Source organism: Sinocyclocheilus grahami, unplaced genomic scaffold (assembly GCF_001515645.1).
Source record: "Sinocyclocheilus grahami isolate Dianchi unplaced genomic scaffold, SAMN03320097.WGS_v1.1 scaffold84.1, whole genome shotgun sequence".
Lineage (NCBI taxonomy): Eukaryota > Metazoa > Chordata > Actinopteri > Cypriniformes > Cyprinidae > Sinocyclocheilus > Sinocyclocheilus grahami.
Genome location: NW_015505263.1, coordinates 1264100 through 1282468, shown reverse-complemented (window position 1 = coordinate 1282468; position 18369 = coordinate 1264100). Strand labels below are relative to the sequence as shown.

The 18369-nt window shown below is 36.3% G+C and overlaps 2 protein-coding genes across 2 annotated transcripts in view; one reads left to right on the top strand and one right to left on the bottom strand.

Moving 5' to 3' along the window:
• Positions 1-436: 436 nt before the first annotated feature.
• Positions 437-18369, bottom strand: part of LOC107586586 (protein transport protein Sec23A-like) — a 24250-nt gene continuing 6317 nt past the window's right edge. The window contains exons 9-18 of the mRNA XM_016274017.1: positions 16305-16420; positions 15886-16009; positions 15691-15771; positions 15489-15578; positions 6251-6357; positions 5257-5410; positions 5075-5152; positions 4824-4985; positions 1059-1145; positions 437-646 (exon numbers count right to left, since the gene is read on the bottom strand). Of these exons, the coding sequence (XP_016129503.1) occupies positions 452-646; positions 1059-1145; positions 4824-4985; positions 5075-5152; positions 5257-5410; positions 6251-6357; positions 15489-15578; positions 15691-15771; positions 15886-16009; positions 16305-16420 (1194 nt within the window). The 3' untranslated portion in view covers positions 437-451. The remainder of the gene's footprint in view (positions 647-1058; positions 1146-4823; positions 4986-5074; positions 5153-5256; positions 5411-6250; positions 6358-15488; positions 15579-15690; positions 15772-15885; positions 16010-16304; positions 16421-18369) is intronic.
• On the top strand, positions 8460-13471 carry LOC107586587 (melanopsin-like). The gene is made up of 3 exons (XM_016274018.1): positions 8460-8766; positions 12002-12155; positions 13276-13471. The coding sequence occupies exons 1-3, from the start codon at positions 8460-8462 to the stop codon at positions 13469-13471; spliced, it is 657 nt and encodes a 218-aa protein (XP_016129504.1).

Here is an 18369-nt window from a genome sequence, read left to right as displayed (position 1 = left end):
TGTACTCATAAAATGAGGCGGCAGAGGCTCAAATCCCTGCGAGCATCATGAGCGCTTCAGTATGTGTGTAGTAAATGAAACCACGCTTTGCATCATTCATTCACACAGAGGCACGCAGAACATGCAGGATTCATATTTAGTATTTCTGTGGCTTAATATGCACAGACACTAGTCCATAATATTTTAAGTGTACTGACATGCTTTTTGATTTATTCATACAAAATTTGGCAAATTCCGTGACATTCAGCGCTATACAGTAAATTCCGTTTTTATGACTATGTATGTGAAAGGTTTAGGGACAGAGCTTGTATTGCACAACATCTCGTGGCTTATTGCTTTATTTAACTCAGATTACAAAGGTCAGTGAATATTAATGACCTTTACTTATGAATAATGCATATTGATGACCTTTAATGTTGTTAAATCAATAAATCAGTGGAACCGGTTTAGTTTAGTGTGAGTGCCTCAGAATTATTGACGTCCTCTGTACCTGACTGCCGCCGTGCTCTGTGTCGATGTAGCGTGGCATGGGGAATCGAGTGTGCAGAAGCTCTTGGGCGTCATCCACAGGAGCCTGAAGCAGGTGGCGGAAGTTCTCATACTCAGGCATGTCCTGGTACCCGGCTTTACGCCACTGAGACACCGTCTACATGAGGGAAAACACAATGCATCTGTCAGAAGTCATCCAACAAGGTGCCAAATGTGAAAATACATCTTGTTTACTGGCGCTAGTAAATGGGAACATCTCACTCCATTTGTTTAAAATTTCACTTCATTAGCATGTACTTCAGCGAGACACCTTCAAGTGTTTCATCAGAAAATGTCTGTCCTCTGAAACGCAGCCAAGTTTAAACATGTTTCAGTGCAAAACTGGCTCTGAATTCATTTGCACAGATTACTGAACAGTTCAGACCGAGACCAAGAAAGCAGACTGCATTCTTAATTATTGAAGAGATGAAAAAGACTTGGCTTTAAACCAACGTCTACCCAGTCACATGGGAAAACAAACCGCCGTGCAATCGGAAGGCAGAACATGCGCTGTGATTTTTACATCTTACCTCTCCGTGGTAAATCACAATCTGGAAGAAGGTGTCCATGAGGAGGATGCGGTCAGGCAAGATACTGCTGCTGTCCAGCAACACCGGCTACAACAACAGGAAACAAAGGCCATTATTAGACTGTCTCTGTCAATTAGATGCTTTGATAAACATCTTTCCTAGAACTTCCCCCTTCTGGTCCCAATGTCAGGGGAAAACAGTAAGTGACAAAGCCCTCCATTAAAAGCAGATTAGAAATACAACGCGCAACTCAAACTGATGTGTGTGTATCATCACCCTGATGTCGTTTAACTCACTGCTACTGAAGAACAAGCAGTACAGACTATCTGAACATTATGTAGAGTTCAAAAATTATTTTGTGGTGAAGTAAACACGGAAAAACAAATGTATTTTCTACATTAAATAATTTAGTTCAGGCAAGAATTAAAAAAACAAACAAACAAGTAAAATAGTTGAGTAAACTCAATATTAGTACTCCATTTAAGCTTGTAGAATTTAAAGTTTGAACTTGAGTATATTTTACTTGCAGTAGTTTGAGATTTACTTAATCTTTGTAAAAATAAAGTCATGATCCCGTTGTTCCCATCATGCACTTGGGCATGAATAATTAATAAGGTAAATTTTTTTGCCGTTTTCGAGATGTATTTACACTGTTTTATGGTTGCTTTTGTTGTTAGGTTAAGTAAGTTGCCGTTTTGTGACATCTAGAGTTCATTTTCAGAAACTATTCACTGATTGTTACCGTCATTGTGTATCATGTGCCAAGTATTGAGGCCTCTGTGTTTATTTGGGTAATAACTCTATTGAGAAGACATGTTATCTTAAAAAGAATAAGGAGCTGTCTACTTGCTTATCTAAGTGAACCACATGCTTTAATGGCATTTTTTTTCAGTGCTATGTTGTTTGAGTAAAGTTTACAAACCGTGGCTGAGTGAAATGTACTTCAGTATTGCAGGGTACACTTAAAATAATTAAGTAGAAATTACTCATCAAACTCTGACTGAACATGTTAAATTTACTTATTTCCTTTGCTAATTTTACTTAACTTAGTCAAGTAGATTTTACTTAATTCCATACTTACATTTTACTTCAAAAATATGTGTGCAAAAACTTGCAAAATAAAAATTACGTAAATTTTACTTATTGCTTTTTTCAGTGTTTGCAAAAAAGCTTCACGACAACAATATTATGAGCTTGAATGAAAATAAGAACAAAAAGATCACAGCACACTAATTAAACAGAACACTGTTTAATCTGTTGAGTCTGGGGACATCAAGTGCACAGTCATCATGACACTGCACTGCACATTCAACGAGAGTCATGACACGTGATTGACTTTGAAGACTCATTAAGCTCATTAAAAATAAATAAATAAAAACAAAATCAATTAATACTGATATTAAAAAAATTATTAAACTACTTACACATTCTTACACTGCCTTTCAAAAGTTTGGTGTCAGTAATTTTTTTTGTATGAAATTAATACAGTTATTTTGCAAGGACGCATTTAAATGATCCATGTAGAAAATACATATTTAAAATGCCTTTTCTTGAAAAAGTAAAGTAGTTACTTTTTGTGTAAGTAGTTTAATATTTTTTTTAATATCAGTATTAATTGATTTTGTTTTTATTTATTTATTTATTTTTAATGAGCTTAATGAGTCTTCAAAGTCAATCACGTGTCATGACTCTCGTTGAATGTGCAGTGCAGTGTCATGATGACTGTGCACTTGATGTCCCCAGACTCAACAGATTAAACAGTGTTCTGTTTAATTAGTGTGCTGTGATCTTTTTGTTCTTATTTTCATTCAAGCTCATAATATTGTTGTCTTGAAGCTTTTTTGCAAACACTGAAAAAGGCAATAAGTAAAATTTACGTAATTTTTATTTTGCAAGTTTCTGCACGCATATTTTTGAAGTAAAATGTAAGTATGGAATTAAGTAAAATCTACTTGACTAAGTTAAGTAAAATTAGCAAAGGAAATAAGTACATTTAACATGTTCAGTCAGAGTTTGATGAGTCATTTCTACTTAATTATTTTAAGTTTACCCTGCAATACTGAAGTACATTTCACTCAGCCACGGTTTGTAAACTTTAATATTTAAAAAAATTAAAATATTCCCCTTTTCACAAAAATGTTAAGCAGCACAGCTGTTTTCAACACTGTTAAGAATAATAAATAACCAAATCAGCATATTAGAATGATTTTTGAAAGATCATGTGACACTGAGGACTGGAGTAATGATGCTGAAAAATTCAGCTTTTTCATCATAAAAATAAATTACATTTTAAAATGTGTTAAATATATTTTAAATATAGGCATGGCTACAAAAGTTTATATTTACATTTAGTCATTTAGCAGACGCTTTTATCTAAAGCAACTTACAAATGAGGACAATAGAAGCAATCAAAACTAACAAAAGAGCAACAATATGTAAGTGCAAATGACAAGTCTCGGTTAGCCATGTAGCAAGGTATTATTTATATATATATATATATATATATATATATACATACATACATACACACACATAGAAAAACAAGTAGATAGAATAGAAAAAAATAGAAAGCTAGTGTTAGTTTTTTTTCTTTTTTTATAAAAAAAGATAAATAGATAAAGTAGAATTAAAATAGCATAGAAAGTGCTAGAGTTAGAGGGTCAAATAAAGATGGAACAGATGTGTTTTTAGTCGTTTCTTGAAGATGGTTAAGGACTCAGCTGCTCGGATTGAGTTGGGCAGGTCATTCCACCAGGAGGGAACAGTTAATGAAAAAGTCTGTGAAAGTGATTTTGTGCCTCTTTGGGATGGCACAATAATACGCCGTTCACTTGCAGAATGCAAGCTTCTAGAGGGCACATAACTCTGAAGTAATGAATTTAGGTAAATGGGTGCAGAGCCAGTGGTGGTTTTGTAGGCAAACATTAATGCCTTGAATTTTATGCGAGCAGCTACTGGTAGCCAGTACAAATTTATGAACAGAGGTGCGACGTGCGTTCTTTTCGGCTCATTAAAGATTAATCTTGCAGCAGCATTTTGGAATAATTTTAGAGGTTTGATAGAAGTGGCTGGAAGACCTGCCAAGAGAGCATTACAATAGTCCAGCCTGGACAGAACAAGAGCTTGAACACAGAGTTGTGTTGCATGTTCTGAAAGAAAGGGCCTGATCTTCCTAATGTTGTATAAAGAAAATCTGCAGGTCCGGGCAGTTTTAGCAATGTGGTCTGAGAAATTCAGCTTATCATCAATCACAACTCCAAGATTTCTAGCTGTTTTTGAAGGAGTTGTGGTTGATGAGCCTAACTGGATGGTCAAATTATGAGTGATGGGCTTGTTGAAACCACAAGCAGTTCTGTCTTAGCCAGGTTGAGTTGAAGGTGGTGGTCCATCATCCAACAAGAAATGTCTGTTAGACATGCTGAGATGCTAGCAGCTATCGTCGGATCATCAAGATAGAATGAGAGGTAGAGTTGAGTGTCATCAGCATAGCAGTGATATGAAAAGTCATGTTTCTGAATGACAGAACCTAGTGATGCTTATATATGTGTGTGTATATATATATATATATATATATATATATATATATATATATATATATATATATAAAATATACATCATATATTCATTCATTTCTAACAATCTGAAGAACATTTAAATTTAATGTGTTGAAAATCATGCATGAATCTTCCATCTATAAAGTCCCTCATTGATCCGTCAAATCAAGCAAACATTAAATGTGCTGTGGGAGAAGGTTTGCATGTTTACCTCTGGCGGCCCGCTGAACGAGTATGCATACAGAATGGGCTGTACCATTATCAGAGACTGGGTCAGGTCCTGTCTCATGAACTGGTGTCTGTAATAGGTGCTTTCATCAGGACTGTTGTTGAACACTTGCAGGAATGAAGACCTCCTCAGATGGAACATAAACTGCCAAAGACAATGTCAAGATCTTATTTTCACTTAGCTGTAAAGCGAGATTCAGTGTAGTCTCAGAGCGTGAGACAAAAAGAACGTACCTGAGGATACAGTGAGAACGTCTCAGAGAAACGGAATGAATTGGGATCGTCTTTATGATAATCTCCAAATTTCTGGCACTGCAAATGAAAGAAAATAAAGATATTATTGTGCATCCCTAATACTAAAGGACTGATTATACCAAGTAAGTCCCAGCTGAAAGAAGAAGCGCTGAAAGACTCACCAAGCGGATGAGCTGTCGGTCCAGCCAGCGCAGAACATCCGGGCCCTCCTCCGTCTCGGCCCTATAGATGGCCAGGCGGGCCATGAGGATGGCAGCGGCCTCCTGGTCAAAAGATGCAGCGATGCTCTGGATCTGAGTCTGCGCATCAGCCCAGCTGAAGAGGAGGATGCGAAGAACATGTTATAGCACAGTGACCTTCAAATACAAGCTTTTGCATCATCGGTCTGACTCACATTGATTCATCCTCATGTCTGCATGGTAAAAAATAAATCTAAAAGGTATATTTAAAGCGACAGAACAGAAAAGAGTCAAAGAGCTCAGTAATGTTTCAGGCACTTAAAACACTTTTAGTATGTTTGAAAGCTACAAGCAGTGCATTAGTCTTTGTCCAAGACTAAATTTAAGCTTACGATGCACATTGATTCTGACAAACAAATGCAATGTTCTAAAAGTGGAATCTTTTGATGTCTTCAAGTTGTCTTGGAAACTGTACGTGAATGTTGAACATAACAAATGGATGATGTACAAAGATGATGTTCAAGCTTGAACATTTATGAAAGGACAATCTACAAGAAGAACCATCTACAAGGTTTCCCCCCCCATAGTTCCTCTTGCCAAGTGTACTATTACTCAAATGTATAGTGAACAAAGTGGACACTTTGTGGACTTTATCGGTTCTTGTATCTCGGTGACATTTAGGGTTGAAATACAGTAGAACAGAAGTTCTAATATTCAAAAGCCTTACGGTACCGTTCAAAAGTTTTGAGCTGGTAAGATGTTTTTGAAAGAAGTTACTTGCGCTTACAAAGGTTGCATTTATTTGATCAAAAATATAATTTAAAATAACTATTTTATTAATAACCATTAATAACTATAACTATCAGCATCATTACTCCAGTCTTCAGGGTCACATGATCCTTCAGAAATCATTCTAATATGCTGATTTGCTGCTCAAGAAATATCTCTTTTTATTGTCAATGTTGAAAACACTCACTTCCTTGCAATTGTGGTCACTCTGATGCGCCTCTGCCCGCTAGAATGCTGGTACTGTGTTACGTACTGTATGGCTCCACGTCCACCCTGTGGGATAGGAGCGTTGTGCTGAGGAAAAAGAAAAGACAGAACACTGCTCAATATTTTGTTCAACAATATTAAAGACAAACCCATCAAAGGTTATTGCAAAGATAAAGGGTTGCATTCTAACAGGTTTCCAAAACATTCCCACCAATCTGCTATTGTCTGGACAAACTAACTAATGCTCCACTGAACAGCTTATACATAGTCTAATCCAAAGTCACACCATTAAGCAAGAATCGAAGACAAATGGAGATGTTTTGGAAGCATTAGCAAAGCCACAGTGTCCCATTCCTCAAGAAGTCTACTACAAAAAAATAATCAATATTCCAAACTTTTCAAAGTTTAAAAGTATGCTCACAAAGGCTGCATTTATTTGATTAAAAACAAAGAAAAAATGTTTTAAATTGTAATAATATTTGATAATATTACCATTTTAATATAGTTTAAAATTAAATGTATTCCTGTAATGCCAAAGCTGAATTTTCAGCCTTGGTGAACTTAAGAGCATGTTTCCGACACTGAAAAAAAAAAAAAGAAATTGCTACTTTTTATATCAAGATTCTGACTTTCTCGCAATTCTGACTTTATTTCTAAGAATTTCTAATTTATCTCTCGCAATTCTGAATTGTGAATTGCAAAGTCAGTATTGTGAGATAAATGTGTAATTCTTAGAAATAAAGTCAGAATTGCAAGATATAAACTCACAATTGTAAGAAAGTACCTTTGTTATCCCTTCAGAATTGGACTTTATAACTTGCAATTTTGAGTTTATCTCTCACACTTCTGAGAATACAAGTAAGAATTGTGACATGTAAATTCACAATTACAAGAAAAAAGTCAGAATTGTAAGATGTAAACTAGCAGTTGCGAGAAATGTAAAAAAAAAAAAATAATAATTGTGAGATAAAAAGTCGCAATTACCTTGTTTTATTTTTTTACACAGTGCGGAAACGGGCTTTCATAGAAACTGACTGCAACTGTGAAGTAATTAGTAAGTTTTGATATTTATATTTGACTAAACAATTAATTCCAGGTCAGGTATTGCAAATATGGCTTGTGCAATACCATCAAAAAACCTGTAATCCAAAAACTGTTTAATGCCCGTAAGAAACGACACATGTAACAGGATATAACTGTTATAACTGGAAGGAAGGCTTAAGCTCTGGGTAAAGGCACCCGAAGCCTTAATTAATGATTAAGGCTTAAACCGCATTAGGGTCATGCTTCTTGCCAATTATACTAAAAAAAACACTCGAGCATGAAACGGCTCATAAAGTCGGCAGCAGCCACAACAGAGAGGATATTGAATCTCAAGCGTCGTGTTTGCAGAGCAGTGCAGCTCCAGCCTCCCAGTGCGCCCTGTGTCCACAGAAACATACTCTTTAAATGTTAGATGCTTTATTTACCTCACTACATGTGATTGTAGCTGTTCACATAGTTTTGCCTCTCAAGGCAGCGTGTTTGCCATTTTCAAACCGGCTGAGGCAGGTGCTGATAGTAAAGGTGGAGGGGGGTTTGACTAACGCACCCCAAAGAGATCAGTGCTTGGTAAATTGCGGTTGATCCTCTACTCCTGAAGATCAGCATGAGGTACACTCCTCCCATAAAGCAACACCTTCCCTGGTGGTTTGGCAGATAATGTGACCTCCTCTTTCCACAGCTTCCAGTGTGATCTCTGTCGTTGAATGAGCGTTTGTGTTCTTCTTTGTAAATGTCTACATTTGAACACACATGTAAACATGCAGTGGACGGCGATGGTTTATGCAGCGTTGATGATCGGTTCCAGTATCTGCTCCGTGTTGGGGAACTTGGTATTACTGTTGGTGGTGTTACTCAATCGGAGTTTGCAAACGGACACCTGGGGTCTCACTTTAAGCTTCTGCCTATGTGATCTGGCGTTGGGCGTCTCCACCATCCCTTTCGGTATCCATAACAGCCTTTTTCAAGTCAAGAGCTACCCTAGTAAGAGCGCCACCTGCAAGGGCAGCGCCTTTCTGTTTTTGTTGCTCCAGCTCGCCTCAATCCATTCGCTCACCTGGGCGACTGTCGACAAGTTCACAGAGATCTACTTTGCCCTCAGCTACCCCGGGATCTTCACAGCATACAGGGCCAAAGTCATCCTCGCAATGGTGTGGGTCTACAGCATCCTCACCGCAGCTCTGCCACTCTTTGGTTTTGGTAGTTACGTCTACAGCGAGACAAAGTTCCTCTGTGTTCCCAACTTCAAACCGTCCAGCATTGCCTTCAACATGCTCTTCATGGTGGTGGGAATCATCATTCCCATTGTACTGATGTGCTCCATGTATGGATATATAGTGTATATAGCCAGGAACCAGGTGCGACGAGGGACGTTTGTTTGCAACGAAGACCATTGTTTCTACGTGCCAGCCAGTAATTACTTCAAAAGCTCCATAGTAATGGTGACAACCATAGGTAAGCGTAATTAAACCAGGGGGCATAAAGCAGCTTTATTGTGTTTGATTTGCCACAGTGTTTTGGATTTTTAATAAGTGATTATCTTTCTGACATCACTTGATTAGGTACAATAATTTTTCCTTGACATATGGAGACTTGCTTCCTGCTTAATACAAACACAGAACAACACCAGCATCCACACATATTATCATTGTCTGGGGTCGGTAAGATTTTTAAAAATGTTTTTGAAAAGTTTCTAATGCTCAACGACTAATTTTATTTGATCAAATATACTGTAAAAACTGTTTTCTATTTGAATATATTTTAAAATGTAATTTATTCCTGTGATCAAAGCTGACTTTTCAGCATCTTTACTCCAGTCTTCAGTGTCACATGATCCTTCAGTAATCATTCTAATATGCTGATTTACTGCTCAAGAAACATTTCTTATTATTATCATTAGGGGTGCTCCGATCAGGATTTTTGAGGCCGATCGCCGATCACAGAAAGCAGTATCTGCCGATACCGATCACTGATACAGATCTTTTTAAAGCCTTCTTTTTATAATTTCCATATCATTGGAATATACCAAATCATTCCACTCCAATCAGGATTTTTAGGGCCTGAATTTCATTTTTGAAAATGGGGGGAATTCCCCTCTTAGGTGACTCTAGTGAGAGGGGAAGCAGCTTTCACACAGGAGTCTGCTACTGATCCGTGGCTGTTTACCACAAACACAACATTTATCCATTATTTTGATTTCAAATCCAAACATTGTCACTGAAAATGCTTTTTCAGCATTGCAATTCTTTTTTTACACAGTACAGTAATACAATCTTTTACAGACATGTCTAACCACAATAAATATAAGCAACACATTATTCAATGCTTTTTACTTTTGCATTTACTTATAGATTTATATATTAAGTTGCTCAAGCAAGTGGCAAAACATTTAAACTACTTTTCTTACGTTATCACAAACTTACCACTGACAGAAATGGTCAGCTCTACTGCCTTTCCTTTTGCATTGAAATCTTTATTACAAGCAATCCTGCAGTTCATAAAGAACTTTGTTTTCCTACCTCCACGAGTGCCATTTATTATTGCCTTGTTTATCTAAACGTGCTCTTTCCCTTTAAACCTAGCCAAAAAGCCATATGTGTTGACTGTGAAACAGTAGAGTTTAATAATATGCATTTATGGTGTAATTACTAAATTTTCGTGTCAATCCATGTTCATATTTACTGCAAACAATGTGCTGTTACTTTAATTCAGCACTTGCAGGGCAGCAAAAATAGACTCGGTGCAGAAACGATCTCTGCACTGCTGCAGACGCACCGCTCCTGAACGCACTGACGGACAGCATCCGTGCGCAGTGTGAATGCTTTATTAATCCGTTAACATGAGCGCGGAAAAAATACGCACCGCATACGCACTGCAAACGGAGTAATGTGAACCTGGTATTATGTGTGTGCGCTGCGAGTGTGCATGAGCGCACTGTTTCCAGGAGAGCGCGCGAGCGCTGAATGATTAAACACTGGCAATAATTAAAAAGTAATGCAATTTATAAACTTTAGTGACGATGTGACACTGCCTCGATTGTGCAGCGTGCAGCTCGTTTATAGACAGATGCGTGGTGATTTGAAGCCATTTGCGTATTTTGAGAGAGAAAGAGAGCGCGCACGGTGATTCACTCACGCTGTTTGTGAAATTACGTCTCAAAGTAATTTGAAAACCTTATGCAAGTTATTTAATGAAGAAATATGAAGGAGAGTACCTCACCTTCAGCATTATAATTATTTTTAATTATAAAAATAATTCCGACACGACATGCAGCGGCACCGGACAGAGACTGAGATGGTGCCGCTGCATGTCGTGCCAAACCTCTCACAGCAGCGTCATCAGTTTGAGATCGGTTTTTTGAGATCTGCCTTTTTAGAGACCGCTGATCAATCATCCCAACGTGATTATCGGCCGATAGTGATCGGTAGCCGATCAATCGGAGCACCCCTAATTATCATCAATGTTACTGCCTAATATTTTTGTGGAAACCATAATAAATTTTTTAAGGTTTCTTTGATAAACAAATATCAAAAGAACAACATTTATTTGAAATATAAATATTCTGTATTACATTATATTTACAGTCACTTTTGGTCAATTTAGTGCATCCTTGCTGAATAAAAGCATTTCTTACTAACCCCAAACTTTTGAATAATAGTGTACAGTAATACTATAATTATAGATTGCAGTGCCTTCTGAAAGTATAGAAAAGATTAATTTTTAAAGACAAATTTTTCTCTCATTTTTCTCTCCATTTAATCTTTCAAAATCTTATCAAAATTTTTTGATATTATAGAGACCTCATTTGTGTCTTGAGCACTGCGCCAATGACTCCAAATAAAATACACTAAGTCAAAAGTTTAGACACACTTCATGTAACTCCATTTATGTTTCTCACGACCTTAAAAACATTACAGGCTTCACCTTAAATGCTTCAAATTAGTTTTGCAGACAAATATAAAATGTCTATGTATGAATTTAATTTCAAAAACTTTAATTTATTTAATGGACGACTTGGACTGGAGAGGAAGGAACAGCAGCCAACAAGTATCCAGCATACTACTTCAGTGCTGTTTAAAAGCAACCCACATTGCACCTCATGAAGTTGGTGTGCAGAGCTGGAATCTATACAAAGAAGCTAAAAAAATAATAAGATAACACAAATTTTATATTTTTGCTATTTCCATTCGTTCTATTTCAAAGTTCTGCATTCTTCCCCATTATGGAAATAATAAAGAATGAGCAGGGGTGTCCAAACTTTTGACTGGTTATGTAAATCAGAAAATTTATAGAATAAAATTAGAGTTAGTGAGATTACAGTGGCTTAAGACATCAGTCTGTGTTTGTATGTAGACACACAACTAACCCACAGACTCGCAAATTTAACTGCAAAACTGAATTGCTGTGGATTAATTGTGATTTAACTCAATGCAATTAATTCAATTTAAAATTCTAATCGATTGACAACCTAATTATTTTAAATGTATGATGTTTATTCCTGTCTTTGGTGACTGAGAAAAACAACAGCAAGGGTCCAGGTAGATTATGGAGAAACTAATTAATTAGCAAAATGCATCACACATGCAACAACCTCCAGACAGTTCAAGTCGATATTCCTCTTGAGCTAATGAAATAAGCTTGTCCAAAAAAACTTTAACCTCATCATGTGATTTGTGTGTGTTGTTGACAGTGTGCCTGCTCGTTTGCTGGCTGCCATACATCGTTATCTGCTTCTTTGAGACATTGACGGGAAAAAAGAGCCCGCAGCCTGCCTCGGCTGTTGCCACATGGCTTGTACTCTTCACTTCAGCTCTTAACCCATGGATCAACTCCATGACTCAAACGTAAGCAACTAAGCGCACCATTTTCATTCTTATAATGCATATCATGTGGAAGTAGGGTAAAAAGCCAAGTCTCTTACGAAGCAAATAGGGCTGGGCTGTATGACAGTACATTCATATAACAACAGAAACACATGTCTCATATATACCTATACCAATTAATATGTACGTCACTGCTTTATTGTCACACTCTGGTGTAATAAAATTCACCATTATTCAAACATTTTAAAAATGTATTAAAAATGTATTCTATTCAGCAAGGCGGCATCAATTGACCAAAAAATACCATATTTTAAAATAATATAAAAAAAATTTTTTATAAACTGTAAAATAAATGCTGTTAAAATTTCTATTCAACAAAAAATCCTGGACAAAAAAATTTATCATGGTTTCACCAAAAATATTGCACAGCAGCACAACTGTTTTCAGCATTGATAACAAGAAATGTTTAAAATTGTAACAAATTTAAATAGAAAACAGCTGTTCAAAATTGTAACTATTTCACAATATTAAGGTTTTCTGTATATTTCATCAAATAAATGCAGCTTCGGTAAGACATCTCTTATACTTTCAAAAGCATTAAATAAAACTTACAGACCTTGTGATGCATTTATATATTAATATATAAACCATTTTATGGTTGAATTTCAAGAGAAAACTATATTGTAATACATATATCAATACTGCAAGACATTACTGTAAATATAAGGTCACACAGCCCATCCTTAATGGCATGATAGGTAGAAGGAACACAGGAATATCCATGACACATTCTCCCTGAAAAGAAGCTCACTATTTGGGGAAATGTAATCATGGAGAGACATTACCTTTTTTATCGTTGATTAAGACATTCCTGGCCTTTTAACTATCAGATGTGGCAGCCCATATTAATACCCGTCGCATTCAATAATGTTTCGTAAATAAAATGTGGCAGGAATCGAATGTGGAGCAGGATTGGAAAAGGAAGGTAGAGGTAAAAAAACTCAATGGCCAATTTGGGCCACATCTAGAAAGAGAACATGGAGTGGCTATGAATCATGGTATTGATATGTGGCTGTTTTTTAGATTCTTAGAGCTTGCAAGTATGTGGGAGGTTTACCATGACCTTGTTTGTATCTCTCAGGAGGTACAGAGCAGCGCTGCGCAAAAGCCTGAATAAAATTCGGCAGATGTTTGAGTATCCTCGTAAAAACTCCCTCTCCCAGTGCATGACCATACAGCCACGCCGCGAGAGCAACAGCTTCTCCTCACCAGCTCACAGTGTACCGCCGGCACTACAAACAAACAACGAACCCCAACAGGACCTCACGCTGGTTTAAGCGCGACCCTCACTGACCTTTGGTGGTTTGAATAGCGTAGAAATAATCATGACTTAAGGAAGCGTCTGCAGCATCGCTTCACCCCAGCACAAGAGGACACTGGGTTGGCAGAGCTAACCAGAAGCAATTGCACGGCTTATGATGTAAACCGACTTCATGCAGAAAGAAGAAACCTTGTGCGATATTCTACAGTAAATGAATCTTGAAGAAAGAAGAGAAAAAAGGACTTTTGCTTCAGAAAAGTTGTATTGTTTTCTTTTGTGACTTGAACACAAACAACGATTCTTTTCTTTTTTGTAAATGAATGCTCAAATGAATGCTGTCTCTAAAATGTTCAGCATCTGAAACAGTTCAATTGCTTTCAGGAACTGCATCCATGACTGATTAAAATAAATAAATAAAAGCTCACGCCAACCTCTAAAATGATTATTCACTGTACAGTAACTGTGTAAACTGGCAAACATTATAGGAATATTTCACCCAAAAAATGAAAATTTGCAAAAAATGTAAACACTCTCAGGCCATTCAAGATGAAGATGAATTGTTTCTTCGTCAGAAAATATTTGGAGAAATTTAGCATTACATAACTTGCTCACCAATGGATCCTCTGCAGTGAATGGGTGCCATCAGAATCTGAGTTCAAATAGCTGATAAAAAACATCACAATAATCCACTAGTCAAAATGTTTTTTAGTCAATATTTTTTTCCCTGGAGAAAGCGTTATTATGGATTATAGACTTACATTTTGGCAAGAAACAAAAGTTGAAATGTTTAAATTATGTATTTAATTCTTACAAACATGCAGATTTTCACTTCACTAGACGTTATTTGATAGACTGGAGTCATGTGGATTATTGTGATGTTTTTATCAGCTGTTTGGACTCTCCTTCTGACGGCACCCATTCACTGCAGAGGATCCATTGGAGAGCAAATGAAGTAATGCTAAATTTCTCCAAATCTGATGAACAAACAAGCTCATCTACAAATAAATTAAGCAAATAGTTTTTTTGAGTGAACTATTCCTTTAAAACCATGCATACTCAGAACGACAAAATAAAATGAGTAACTGTGAAGACAAGACTAACTCCAAATTATTTTCTGTACAAATTTCACTTCATGTTCCTCCATATACTGTGCAGTATTTGGAATAATTTATTTACAGTTCTATCTTTTGAGAATCACTAAAAGATATAAAAGGTTAAAAACTACTGCAGTGAAGTAATGCTTTAAATTGAAAAACAGTTTCAAAAGAAACATTCCATGTATGAGGAAAGTTTGCCCTCTAGTGGACCACCTGCATTTAAAGGGATAGTTCACCCAAAAAAGGAAATTTGACGTGAAGATACATTGATGTAATGCACTTTTAAGTCTGCGATCCGCCGTAAGGCAAGACGACGACACGTCACGTGCCGGCTGTTGAGAACGCGCTTAGGACAGTTCAGACATTGCAGTGCATCAGAGGTAAAAAACTATATAAATACTGTTCAGTTTATTGCACAGACCGATCCTTTAGTGTCTTTGCACATCAATGTATCGTCACGAGTCGCAGGGTTTAAATTGGTTTTGTTTGTGTATGTTTTTGTTGACTCTCAAAGCCGTGATTCCCATTCACTTCCATTATAAGACTGACAGACGGCAACGGTTTGAGCTAAAAAGCTTAGTTTGTGTTCTACTGAAGAAACAAAGTCACCTACATCTTGGATGCCCTGAGTGTAAGCAGAAAAACATCATTTTCATTTTTGGGTGAACTATCCCTTTAAGATGGAAATCTACATGCAATCTGACACCAGGTTCACCAGCCACAGTATCTGTGACTTTTGTGATACTCTGAGGCCAATTTCTGCTTCACAGTAATACAAAAATAAACATTTTGAAAATTTCAATTTTTTTGCAAGCCGAAGGACAAGCCAAAATTATTTTCTGTAGTAATCCGAAACCATCCGTCGCAATGCCTGCTTCTAAACATGTATGTCAAGGGCTACTGTAAGAAAATCCAACAAATGTAATTCTTATGTACCTGATTCACAACCTCGAAGAAGAATGCAAGGGTGGTGTTTGGATCCAGTCCACAAATTTTCCACTGACTTGTACCGCCAGTTCCTATTTCCTACAAGCAGAAGTCAAAATGAATGTCAGTATGTTGTCGACATTGCCAGGGAAAACACTGAACCTAAGAGAAAATGTATAGCCTATTTGATTTAAGATAGATGAGCACTTACATTTTCTGACACACAGGGACCTTTGGCGTTCAGGGAGACACACGGGCCGATTGCTCCAGAAATCTTTATCTCTCTTGAAGTCTGAAATAATAGTTTGTTAAGATTATAAGGTAACCCATATATAGCACAATTAAATAATGAAATAATTAAAACAGACAAGACAACAGAACAATGACAAAAAGAAATGCAAGCCACCTTAATCTCAAGAGTCCCTGCTAATGCCATCTTAAAGGAGCCCTGTGCGTCCTTAGTGAAAACTCTCTGGAAGGTTTGCTTGAATAGGGATGTGTTGAAAGAGTCCGCCATGACCATGTAACCCCTGCCATTTACACAAAAGCATAAAGATGTACTGCTGAAGACAGTCCAAAGACAAGTTTACAATCAGTATAAAATTGATTTATTAAAATTTATTTAAAAAAGAGATTTTCACACATTTCTGAATACATCTTTGCTCGTACTGAAAATCTTGGGGATAGTATGTCTAGAATTATGTTTCCTGACTCTCAACATGTTTTAATATGCACCGGAGTCCCCTCAAATCTCTAAACACGCACTGTCAGTATGCTGAAACACAATTTAAAAAGAAAATTGAAAACCTTTTTTGAATCACCTACCCTGTATAGTTAGTGCAGCACTTCATTTCCAGTAATCCTGTCTGATCCAGAGCGCATGCATAAATATCAATGATGTGTCCATTGGCAGCAGCACGGTTGGCCAAGGCTTCATAGTGCTACAATGGAATGAAGTACTATTTTAAATGTGTACAGAAACAACATTTACACTTTAAACAGAATAGGAATAGCTCAGATAGAAATGCATGGCATTATCAAAGCAAAGGTCATGGGTTCGATTCCTAGGGAAAGTAAGATCTGATAAAACGTCTACCTTGAATGCACTTGGCTAAATGTGTGGTCAAATGCATAAATGTAGACGTAAACTCAAGACATTACTGTAATGTGCAGTTGTTTTTCCAGAAAATAACACTCTGATTTTATGGTGTTCTGCTCTGAAATTTCAGCTGAAAATGCAACGGTCAGTTCAATTGTGAACTTTCCAATGCACCTCTGTGACCCATCACTCACCAGTACAGCTTCAAGATACTCAATCTTTATGAAATCACTGGTATCACCAGTATGTGGGTACTTCTACCAAGCCAATCATACAGACAACAACAGGGTTTCTGCAGGATTTTTACAATCAAATTTAAGACCTGCACAAATAAAATTAATACCATTTGAGCGGGGTAGGGCAATGTCTATAGTACCATATTAAACTGTAAAATTGCTGTAAAAAGCATAATTTACAGTTCAGATACAAGTTTTCACAAAAACAAAAAGTTTTATAAAATGATCAACTTTATATTTCAGCCTTTAAACCATTTTTAAGAAAATGGATGAGTCAAAAGTATTAATTACTATATTAATTTAAACAATTATTAATAAATTATTATATCAATTAAATAAATTTGGGGTGTGCGATATTGACAAAAAATGATATCTCGGTAATGTACAGGGATTTTATTGATAAAGATAATTAGACAATATTTTGCTGAATGTGTTATTATGCTGATATCTTATCTCTAATTGTGCTGACAGCTGACTCCTGAATTTTTTGATAGAAATTTCTATCTAAAAATTTGATAAAATTTCTCTATCAAACCACAGCAGTGATAGCAAAGAGAAAGGAAAACTTGAAATCGCATCATATGACCCCTTTAATTTCCAACCAGTTTTATGGGCATGTTTACCTTTAAGCCATTTTTTCTAAAAGTGTGCACCATCTTTTGAGTCAAATTCTTGCTTTTGGGCTGTTACCAAGCAAATGAAATCAGTATCAACAAAATTGATCTTTGCAATGCAGAGGAAACATAGAAGCTGCATTAGAAGTGGAATTTAGATGCATTTACACACTGTTTAATGCAGCTCTGAGGGACATTAAATACTTTAACCTGCAGTTACAAATGCATAAATAATGTTTTGATATTTTAAACATAAAACATTCAAAACTGATGTTTGAAATTATAAAAAAAAATGAAAAGGTACCTTAAATGTTAAATTAAAAGCGCCAGTAGGTGGCATCAAGTCACTGTTAATAAGCGAGTCATTGCGATTGAACCGAATCATTTAAACGGTTGATTCATTCAGGAACAAAACACTGTCATGTTGCTCAGAGACACAAAACAGCGCTGTGGCTGTGTTTGGAATATTTGTTGCAGAAATACAGCACTGTGGCTGTGTTTGGAATGATTTTTGTTGGATAAATAGAGCAAAACCAGGAAATATGGTGTCTAAAACGTAAGTCTCTTAATATTAACTTCCTGTTTATTGAACTGTTGTATAAAATCAATATCACATTTGTAATCATGCTGACTTTTGGAGAGAAAAAAAACTGCACTTTTCATGTGATATTAACTATATGAAATGATATAAATATATACATTTTCTGCCCCATATCTTGAATTATGTGATCATTCTAAATGCATTTTAATAGACTGATTCATGCAGTGAAAGAACTCACTCTAAATGCGCACACGCACTAGTCTAACCTGCTAGACTTCATCATCTAATGTATACGTGCACTCTGAAGGTGTTTTGTTTGCTTTTTCGCGATATACTCAATAATATAAAAATCGCACACCGTTAAAACAACAATTACGATATTATCGCAGACCATACATAT